General features: G+C 45.0%; 1 protein-coding gene across 1 annotated transcript in view; it reads left to right on the forward strand.

Annotated features, from left to right (window-relative positions):
* Nucleotides 1-8,871: 8,871 nt before the first annotated feature.
* Nucleotides 8,872-11,451, forward strand: part of Dlx5 (distal-less homeobox 5) — a 4,437-nt gene continuing 1,857 nt past the window's right edge. Inside the window, exons 1-2 of the mRNA XM_010603391.1 lie at nucleotides 8,872-9,371; nucleotides 11,216-11,400. Of these exons, the coding sequence (XP_010601693.1) occupies nucleotides 9,017-9,371; nucleotides 11,216-11,400 (540 nt within the window). The 5' untranslated portion in view covers nucleotides 8,872-9,016. The remainder of the gene's footprint in view (nucleotides 9,372-11,215; nucleotides 11,401-11,451) is intronic.

Genomic DNA, 11,451 nt, shown 5'->3' on the forward strand with positions numbered 1-11,451 from the left:
GTGTGTGTGTGTGTGTAGGGAGAGAGGACCAGAAGGGAGGGGGGAGAGGGAAGAGGGGAGAGAGCAGAGAGAAAGAGATTCCATTTTGACTATGGGAAATTTTGACTACTCCAGTAATGGCATAATTTTATATAGCATATGTCAAACAGGAACTTAGGAAGTCAGGTTTCTTCCTGTTTTACTTATCTTTTAAGGCTATTGTGAGAGTAAATTCTAAGCTATAAAAGAATGATCTGGGATTTTAAAAATACTTTTAGAACTCTAAGCAAAAACAAGATATGATTATTAAAGTAGACCCTCTAGGCCTCAGTGTGCTAATCCATCAAACACGTATTCAAGGAGTATCTTTTACTCAAAATGAATGCATTGAAAGTGGGCATCCAGGGCTGGGGATTCAGCTCAGTGGTTCCGGTGCCTGCCTCGCAAGTGCCAGGACCTAAATTCTATGCACAGTACCAAAAAACAAAAAGTAAAAAGAAGAAAGTGGGAATCCATGCCCCAGGAGGTAAACAAATATAAAAGCTCTGTGGTTCCTTTCATGCAACCTCCGTCGGACCCAAGCACCTGGAGAGCAGGTGAGGGAGCTATTTGTCTTTCATAGATGTGAGAAAGCTAAGTAGACACAGACCCCTCTCAGGAGCACATTTGCAGACAGGGACTACAGCCAAAGGTTAGGTAACATAATGTTTTATCTTTACCCACGGAGACAGCAAGGACTGCAAGGATACAACAAGGAGGAAAAGGATTTGCCCAGGCTGGAGGGGATGGTAACACAGTGAGCCAGTGAATCTATGGCTGGATCGTGCTTGTCCTTGACAGAGGTAGGGGGACTCATACTGGTTCTGTTCATACCAGCCCTCAAAGGCCAGACCCTTTCCTCCCAACAGCAGTGACTGGCAGCAGTGTCGGCACATCACTGCTCAAACTCACTGGGAAAGGATGGAGTAGGAATGCCAGTGAGGAATATGAGCACGCTCAAGTTAAATACAAGGAAAATTATATAAAAGTTGAGGACCACCCACAACAGCCCGACATAGCTACTTCTCAAGGCTACTGTGAAAGTAGAGTGAAGTACATGTGAAATTCTTTTGGGAAAACCCATTTAAAGGGCTATAAAATTTGCAAAAGGCATGCCAAATGTTCAACATAAGACTTCAGAGAGAAATGAAGTCCAGTGATGGAACAAAAAACTTTAAAGAATATTTCTCCTACATTGTCGCGTTTGGGCCCAGGCTGGACATAAATGGGTCTAGTAAAAGAAAGTAAAACAAAGAAATGAACCATCACTAAAACCCACTGCTACATTCATTTCACCTTCTTTTCTGTTGCATAAAAGAAAATTTTAGGTAGACAAATGCTTTTCATTAAATGCTTATTAAACAGAGTAGCTCTGTTTTTATCTCTTTGCTTTTGTTTTCATGCCTCTTTTTCTAATTTGTTCTGTTTTTTAATCTCTTCTGTTTTTAAATTAGGAAAATTTACTACATAGTTTTCATTATTAGATAGCTAACCTTTTATGTTTGTGCCTAATTGACAAGTTTCAAAAGAAATTCTATTAAAAGTATTTTCAGTAGCAAAGATGACATCTTTGGTTCTCAGTGCTGAAAATTTCCCCCCAATGTTCTGCAAGTTTACTGTGAAAATTAACTGCCCGGAACCCATAACATGACTCTGAAAGTATCTGAAACTTAAATGTCAAGTGTAAAACAGCTGTAAAACAGTGCACCCTGAAGCAATCAGAGACTCGAACAACGTAGCGAGAAAGTATAGGGGAGGTGCATTCAAAAGTGTATTTTGAATTTGTTCTATGCAGAGATATGGCTATTCAGCCAGTCCTTCCGCTGCAGCAGTCTTTGAAGAGCTCTTCCCTACCCCATAGCGGGGCTTGAGGGGGGCTCAAAAGGGACACAAGCTGACCAAGAACCTGAGCGAACCCACCACAGCAAGTTCGTGTGAGACGTGATCTGGGAGGTGAGCGGCTTCTCTGTCTACAAGCAGCGCGCCAAGGAGCTGCTCAAAGTCTCCAAGGACAGACAGGCCCTCAAATTCAAGAAAAGGGTAGTGACTCCCACCCATGCAAGAGGAAACGTGGGGAGCTGAGAACTGTGCTGGCCGCCATGAGGAAAGCAGCTCTGAAGAAGGACTGAGCCCTCTCTTCGGTGCACAACAAGTCTTCCCAGAAACGAGAAGAAGGGAGGGAGGGAGGGAGGGAGATAAAGCAAGCTATTTTTGCCTGGATTTGCTATTTGTTTATTGAATCTGTTAATTTCTACCTTAGTTCTCCCCCCCATCCCCAGAATGCAATACGTGTTCATAGTCTACTCAGAGTTTCATAGGAAGTATCTTTCCCATCTATCAATCCAAAGATTCCTGGAATTGATAAGAATAACTCCAGACATCCTTAAATTCTATTTTAATCCAACAGTAGTACACACTAGTAGGTTGCCTGCAAAGTAAGACTGTAGCAGCAATCAAAGTTTTCCCATGTAACCAAGGAAAATGCATACATTAATGGGGGTAAGGGATACTAAAATGGAAACAAATCTCGGAGTATATGTGATTCCATACCCCACGATATGAGCTTGAATGCAGCAACAATTGTATTAGTGTATACACTTACAGATACCTCGCTACATGTACCGTCCAAAAGCCTGCTCTATACTGAGACACTGACATAAAATAAAATTGAAGATTTAATGAAGATAAAGTAAAATGTTTGCTTAATTATTTCTTGGCTATATAGTCATTCCTCTGCATTTGCTAGGGGCCCCCTCTCCTACTAAAATTCATGCATGCTCAAGCCTCTTATATAAAATGGCATGGCATTGTATTTGCCCATCTACCCATGTTCTCTCTATATTTTAAATCACTTCTAGACTACTTAAGATGCTTAATGCAATGGAAACACGATATAAAAAGTTGTATTGTTTAAGGAATAACGACAAGGACAAAAGTCTCACACATTCAGTATACACGCCATTTCCCCCCAACACATTCAGTCCAAAGTTGGTTGAATCCAAGGTTGTGGAACATGCAGACACAGAAAGCTAACACTGTAAGTTGAGTTACTAAGATTCTGACTGCAAACAGTGTATCTTTTCTGCCCACCATTTAAAAGAGTGACTCTATTGCAGTGACAGCTGCACTTTGCTTCGAAAGCTATTGACTTTTCCTTTCTGTTGCCTTAATTTTCTCCTGCAAGAGCACAGAGGGATGCAAGTCCAGGTGGGCACTGTGCCTTCGACTGACTATGCTGTGGAACTCAGCAGGAGAAGCTCTTATCTCAGGCTGGGGTTGCTTGTTTAAGAATTGTTTTTCCTTTATAAAAGGCACAAAGTAGTAAACACATCTGTAGAAAAAGGTTTTATGCTTTCTTACTGTTTGTTTTAATCTATTAAAACTATATGATTAAGATAGGGTGCAAAGATGCCCACAAAATTATACTATCTTCCCTGGTACATATATGTTGTGGGCCAAGTTTAACCCAGCCCACTGTGTTTGATCATTTCAATGGATTTCACTTAGAAGTATCCCACATCCTTGCATAAAGTGGTGTCAGATTATAAAATACAGAAACCTAGGATCTATGAGCTTTACATTCTAAATGGACCTTAGAATTAGGATGTTCTTAAAGATTAAGCTTCATTTGTGTGATTTCCATCACAGAGTTGGATCATTGCTACAAATTCCTGCCAGCCAACACACTTGCTTTTAACTCTATGAGGGAGATTTTAAACTTGAAATATTTACATATATTTAAGAAGCATAAAGTTCTTATAAATAGTATCACAGCCAAACTTTCCTTTCAAAAAGATAAAATCTGAGTAAAGGATGAAGAATATGCCTCAATTTCAGTTTGCAAAGAGATATAATAATATAATCCCATTTATTTCTTCCTTAGATGAACTTGAAGTGTTTTCAGCTGTGAATATTAAATTCATCTCAGGGAAAAGAGATATGGGCAGATACTTAAGGCCTTTCTCTTAGCTAGCTATGTTTAAGTTAAATGAATAAACACTCTAATGTCTTAATTATGAAAGCAAAATGTTTGAAGTCTATGATCTGTACTATAATTTGGAATAAATTGGAAAATCCTATTAGGCTGGAATGAAGTGGAAAATACTTTTCCCCTCTGGGGAGTTTTAATTTATTCAAAATATTTATGTAATTGCCTACTAGTGAATCCTTTGAGATCATGGTACCTTGTTGGAGATGCTCTTTAATTCCAAGCACATTTTTTAGGGCAAGGGGGTTTCTTCTTCTTTTCTTCTTCTTCTTCCTCTTCCTCTTCCTCTTTCTCTTCTTCATACAGGGGATCGAACTCTGGCCTTTGCGCTTGCAAGGCAAGCAGTGGAACCACTGTGCTAAATCTCCTGCCAAATGGATAATTTATACCTTTCTTTCTTTTTTTGGTACTGGGAATCGAACTCAGATCCTCCTTACACTTGCGAGGCAGGTGGCGGAGCCACTGAGCCAAATCCCCAGCCCTGGCTCTGAAGAATATTGGCTTGAGCCTGGTTGATTAAGCCGAATATGAGCATGAATCTAGATGGGGAAATTGAACAGTTTCACTAACTCAGAAGAAGAGCTCTGTCTGCACACCAGTTCCAAACCACAGTGCCTGGCCCACTCCTAGGAGACAAAGGGTATGCACCTGCATTACCAAAACCAATGACCAGCAACTTGTGATTATTTTCAAAAGGCTTCATTATTTTTGCAATAATCTCTCCTATCTTTGATATCACTCCAAGTCATGGAAACATGTTTTTATGCAACCATTATACTGAATATTTCAGGGCTATTACCTTATATTAAATGATGTTAGTGCCCTAGTTCTGTTGTTTGCACAGATCTGCCTCCACAGAATGTATGACTTAACCAGCTTTGTTTATATCATATGTACATATATGATACTAGTATGGTTTTATAAATTCCTTTGTCTGAATCGTATACATCTGGTAGTGTGTGTAAAATATAGTGAATAAATAAAGCTGCTTTATTTGTTTACTTTGTGGTACTGGGGATCAAATCAGAGGGGGTACTCTATCACTGAGCAACAACCTTATTTATTTATTTTTATTTTGAGAACTTGTGATCCTGCTGCTTCAGCTGCCCAAAGTAATGGGATTACAGGTGCATGTCACTGCACTCTACTAAAATGATCATATTTGAGAGATCTTAAATTTATAAATTAAACAGTTTCAAGAGCATTGAACTATCTGAGCCTCAAGCCTGCAAGAAGGATGTAATATTCCATCTTGGTGTCACTGCTATGAATAAATAGGTTTCCAGATGCACAGGAGTGAACTGAGTTCCCACAAGCGCAAGGTCCTGAGTTTAATCCCTGGTACCAAAACAAAACAAACAAAAGTCTCTCTTCCACCCACCCCTTCCATAGCACTCTCCCCACAAACTCAGAGTAATATTATCTTTCTGGTTCAGAGGGGTAGGAATGAGAAGAACCCTCCCCAGTGTGTCACGAAGATACAGAAAGGCCTATTCCCTTATTGCTGTCTAGAAAAAAGTGTCACCATCAATGTCCTCTACTTACTCCAATTGAGAAGATTCAACAGAGGACAAAAGAATGAAAAGGCATACGGGGGAGCAGAGACCCCCCCCCAAAAGATGATTCTGGGGGAGGGGAGGAAAAGCATGTAAGAAGAAAAGGAAAATGTGCATAAAAGTAGGAAGAAAGAAGGCCACCGCCACCTGGTGTGGACTCCAACCTGGAGCTGAGGGACCAGCCAGAGAGACCCACCAGTGACTGAAAAGTTTGCCATTTGCATGCTGTTTCTCAGGACACTGGGTGGCGCTCGTGGTAAAGACTTGCACTTTTCCTAGGGTCTCCCCCGCCACACACACACACATACACATACCCTTTGCAAATTTCAGCTACTAAAAGGTGAAATTACACACATTCTCCCTATATTTCTCCTGGGGGAGCAGAACATACTTCTAGAGACATTTGATTCTGTGAGAAGTTTCTCCACTGGGTCTGCTAGGCTGGATCTGTTGGTGGGATTTGAGAAGCAAATCCAGTCGGCTGTTCTTAACTGTCAGAACCAGCCCCCCAGTACTAGCAAAAGTTACTGGCTGGGTGGAGGTTAGTCTCAGTGGCTCTGCTGCATGCCTTACAACCACAAGGGCCCGAGTTTAATCTGCTGTACAAATTTTTTTTTGTAAAAATGGAAAATAAGAACCAAGATGGATTATGTAAAGGTAAAAATTTCCAATGATGAATGTCATTATATTGTATACCTTAAATGTACCAATAAAATTAATTTTTAGAAAAAGTTGTGGGCCACAGAATGCAGGCACCCAGTGCTTTTAACCCTGAGTGTGAGTCCAAAGCTACAGGCCCGTAACAGGGCTAGCAGTTCTGGGACCACGATGACTATGAAATAAAATGAAATAAGACTGCATACTGTGGACAGACAGAAGCTGCTGTTGGCTTAGCGCTCCCTCTTCCTCCCTTTTAGGGGAGGATGTGGGGGGAGACTCAACCTAGTAAAGGAGTAGTCAAGAGAGTCTTTTACATAATTTGTACCTTTTTTGACCACAGAAGTGAGGAGGTAGAAAGTGAAATTTAACCAGGTCTAGAACTAACATAACATTGTAACATTGTATTCAAATGGATCCAGAAGTTGTGACTTCTGCCCAAATTCAGCAACTTCTAATCTCATTCTGGTTGAAACCTGCCTTCTTGTCAAGCTGTGGCGATATAAGTAGGAACATCTCAGTTAGTATAACTGTGTTGACTATATTCCTCTCTGGATCGTTAAGGTTACATTTCTGTTAAACAGCATGCTGGGGCTAGGGAAATAATCATAGGGCTGCCCAGATCTACACACACACACACACACACACACACACACACACACACACACACACTGCCTTTGCTAGGAGGCACTTTGGCCTATCTCTGGTGTTGCTTTGGGGATAGATTCCTATAACTAGGCAGAATATGTGCAAAGTGATTTGATGGGAATAGAGAATTTCTTCAGAACCCAGGACCAAGGCCCAGTAGTGTCAGTAATTTCCTTAAAACCTTGAAATTCTTCACAGCCTAAATCTAGAAGAGAATACCTGCAGGAAAATTGATGGCAGAAAGTCAGGTCAGGTTAGCGGAGCTGCATTTGCCTCCATGGCTCTCTCAGAGGAGAAATCCACGGGTGCACAGCCCTGGGGAAAGGGTGATGCTGCAAAACTCCAACTTCTTTGTGTGCCCCAGCACTGAAGTTTCCCCCCAAAGGAAGTGTGCTAATAGCTGTGCTTTTTCTGGTGCTCAAATGGCAGAGGCAGGGGCAGGGTTGATGTATTTGCTGCTGCTCTGTTTTGAGGTTTGGACTTTGGGGTGGGGCTGGCCTCTTGCTCCAAGTTCCAGAGTCTCTCCTTGGGCCTTCTATGGAGCAGGATAGCTCCATGCTCAAAGTAAGGCTTACTTTAACACTAGATGGAACTAACAGACGCTCTTGGTTAGAGGAGAAAGGGAGGGGAGGTGGACAGTCCCATACCAAATTGGTGGATATCTCAGGGCTGTGGCCTTGGATTCCCCAGGGGAAGGCACAGAGATCCAAATCAGAATCCAGCTTCTACAGCTGCCTGTTCAGGGAAGGTGGAAATGGGAAGCAAGCATATGTGTTAAATGTCTAGCACCCCACACACACTGGATCACAACTTGAGCAAAAGTAGCACATAATAAAAAGTAAACGTTGGGCCATCCGTACCAAGCGTATGATTCTTGAACTCTTTCTCCCTCTGTATGTGAACACGGATGTCTTCTTTGCAAGAAATAAAAGGTGAGAGGGTAGTGGAACCCAGACTTGATGCAAGCAGAGGAGGTGCGGGGGGGGGGCAGGTCCACAGAGGCGGAAGGACAAATGTGAGCAATATCGACTTTCCCCAAAGGGCTTGGAACCTGTCTGTTCCCCTCCTTCTCCACCTCCCCACTTGAAACCTAAGAGGTCATTCCTGGATTCATCCCCCTTTTCAGGAATTTTGTCTACTGAGTAGTCACAGACCCTCTGCTTCAGTGTCTTCCAATAGATGGGGATATTGAACAGAAGTGGGGTTGCCAGCTCTTCCTGGAAGCCAGCAAGGAGGATTTTGGGGTGATTCGGTTGTTTGTGAGTGAAACAGTAATTTTTAGAAAGTCATAGAAAAGACGTGACAAACTGTCATGAACGGGCGGCATTCATGTTTTAGCATCGCTGGGGAGCCTGGCTGAGAGATACTCATCTGCCCCCACAGAAGTGCTTGCTACACGTTTGTATCTTTTTAAAACATACACTGTGACAACTTTGATTTCCCTGCATTCCATTAAAAAAAGAAAAATACTGCTCTTCATTGCTTCTCACCTTCATCTTACATTCCTTCCCTCTGGACTTCCAATTTGAATGTCACTGTTCAATTCTCCATTCTCCCTCGGAGCTTTCAGGGAGTGAGGAAAGACCATAGAGACCTCATCCTCCAGACAAGCACTTTTGAGGGCACCGATTGGAAAATGCTGTCTCCAGGCATCACAGAACTGGATGTTGGGATTTCTGCGTTGTCTCTGGCATTCACTAAAAAACACTGAGACCCCCTTCTCCCAGCATCGTCCTAGATACGCTTACCTGCGCTCGCACGTCTTCCTCCCTCCCTGTCTCCCTACCCCCTTTGTTGTTCTAAAACTAGTTGGACGAGTTAGGGTGTTGCTGCTGCTCCTGAAGCCCTGGCCAATGGAACCCGATCCACCCCGCTGTGCGTAAGCGCGCAATTAAGGATTTAACCAAGGCTGTGCTGCGCCTCAGCCAGCAGTCCGCCTGCTGGAGACAGAGCTTCCACGGCTCCACGCCTCCTCCTCCTCCTCCTCCTCTTCGCCGCCGCCGCCACAGCCTCCTCCTTCTCTCCTCCTCCTCTTCCTCCTCCTCCCTCGCTCCCACAGTCATGTCTGCTTAGACCGGAGCAGCCCCACAGCCAAGTCCGGCTGCCGTCTCCGCCACCGCAGCAGGGACAGCCGCCTCCGCTGTGAGCGATGACAGGAGTGTTTGACAGAAGGGTCTCCAGCATCCGATCGGGCGACTTCCAAGCTCCGTTCCAGACGTCTGCAGCCATGCACCATCCGTCTCAGGAATCGCCAACTTTGCCCGAGTCGTCGGCCACCGATTCCGACTACTACAGTCCCACTGGGGGAGCCCCACACGGCTACTGCTCTCCTACCTCGGCTTCCTACGGCAAAGCCCTCAACCCCTACCAGTACCAGTACCACGGCGTGAACGGCTCGGCCGGGAGTTACCCCGCCAAAACTTACGCCGAATACAGCTACGCCAGCCCCTACCATCAGTACGGCGGAGCCTACAACCGCGTTTCGAGTGCCACCAGCCAGCCAGGTACGGCGCGGGGGGCAGATTCGGGGGAGAACCAGGACTCCGGGGGTGCGAGGTGGGGTAGCAGACTGGGGACTACCCTGTCCGCTGACACGGAAGGCACCCGGCCGAAGGGTGTAGGGGCCGGAGCGCTGCAAACAAGGGCACTTGGACCAGCATTGTACCGATTCTTTGTGGAAGAACCCTGCGGAGGTCAGACTATGGTCTCTTCCCTTCGGCATCCTGATCCCCAACTCGCCTAGCCAGAAAGCCAGCTAAGCTGGAAAGAGAAAAGGGGTGGAGAAAAGAAAGAATCAAACAAACCCAGTGGCGTTTGCGTAATAATAAAAGGCAGGTTAGGTGTCGGAATTGTTGGTAAGGGTGCTGGTCGCTGCGGGTAGGAGTGGTAGAGACTGGGTCGGGTTAAGTTTGGGAACCGCCAGGAGCCAGCGTGGTGCGGGTGCCCAAAGCGCTCATGGGGAGCCGGGGAGTTGGGAGCTGCAGCGCGCCAGAAAAGAGCTAGGCGACAGCGTTGCTGTTAGTCCAAGGTATTTCCAAAAACAAAAAGCCATTTAAAGGTGGAGGAGGGTTGCTAAGTCACAGTGTTGGAGGGATTTTTTTTTCTCTCTCTCCCCATAGATGTCTAAAATTTGTCTCCTCCCAACCTTCTTTTTCCTCCACCTTGAAATTTAGAAAGTTTAAGGGCATTAGTGCACTTGGGTGGTAAGAGAGGCATGAGGTCTAGGTGGAGAGGTTTTACTGGTCGAGTTTGATCTCTGTCCATCAACACATTAATACTCCTGCTAATATTAGCATCCCCTACTCTGGCAGAATGGAGACCACAGACCTCACCCCCCACCATTCCTTCCCCAAGACACACACACACACACACACACACACACTTGCATGCACCAACCACGGAGAGACCCTCCACCCTTTCAGAGATATAATACTCTTTGGGAAGAGGGCTTGTGGCCTCGGGGCATATTTATAAAACTCTCCTTTGGAAAGTCTCCCCCAACCCCACCACCATCTACATTCATGACGGAGAAACGTATCCGGATCTGCCTCCCTTTTGCTGCGAAAATGTCTTGCTTATTATTATTATTATTATTATTATTATTATTATTATTTCCTTGCTAAACTTATTTAAAAGAGAGCCCCGTTCCTTTCACTGTCTCTCTATTCCGTGCATAAGTGGAAGATTTTTTTTTTTGGCCGAGAACATACTAAGTCTATTTGTAAAAGAAACCAGACACATCTGTGCCCTCGCAGATCTGCAGCGAGATTATGGGGGCTGCATAATCGGCCCTCTGTCTGCTGCAGCCCCGACCGCTTGCTGCTGAAGTGAAGAAGCACAGTTTGCTTGTGGGTCTTTGAACTTTGGAGACCTCGGTTAGCTTCTTCCCTGCCCGTGCGTCTGGCCTCTGCAGGCGCCCGAGCAGACGCCAACAGAAGCGGGGTCACGGCCTGGGAGGACCTGGCCGTTCTCCCTCCAGAAACACAGGGGGACACGGGGTGGGCTTAAAATCAAGCCTGGTAATAGCAGAAACGGCCCAAAGAGCTGAAACCCACAGGCTAAGAAGCTGTGCTGCAAGGAGCGCTTGGCAAAAATCAACCTGAATGAAGAGAGTAAGAGTTAATTAGAGAATAGCTGTCTCTTCCATGATTTGGGGAGGGGCATATTGCTCTGGGTTTTGAAAAGCTACATTGGCAGTATAGGGAACAACAGTAAAGACGGTGTGGTTTGTTTTGTTTTGTTTTGTTTTAAGTCAGAAACAGAAGGTTCAGGACTGTATCTGAGGCCCTTCTGCAAAAGGGCTATTGCCTGCCCACAAGCTCTAACCTAGTGTGTTTCGATTGTTTAGAAAAAGAAGTGGCCGAGCCGGAGGTGAGGATGGTGAATGGCAAACCAAAGAAAGTTCGTAAACCCAGGACTATTTATTCCAGCTTTCAGCTGGCTGCATTACAGAGAAGGTTTCAGAAGACTCAGTACCTCGCCCTGCCAGAACGCGCCGAGCTGGCGGCCTCGCTGGGACTGACGCAGACGCAGGTAATTCCTGTCGCGGCCGGGTCCCGGGCCTGCCTCTCCTGCGAGCCGGGC

The sequence above is a fragment of the Fukomys damarensis genome, unplaced genomic scaffold (genome assembly GCF_012274545.1).
Source record: "Fukomys damarensis isolate Sample0158 unplaced genomic scaffold, DMR_v1.0_HiC HiC_scaffold_4, whole genome shotgun sequence".
NCBI classification, from domain to species: domain Eukaryota; kingdom Metazoa; phylum Chordata; class Mammalia; order Rodentia; family Bathyergidae; genus Fukomys; species Fukomys damarensis.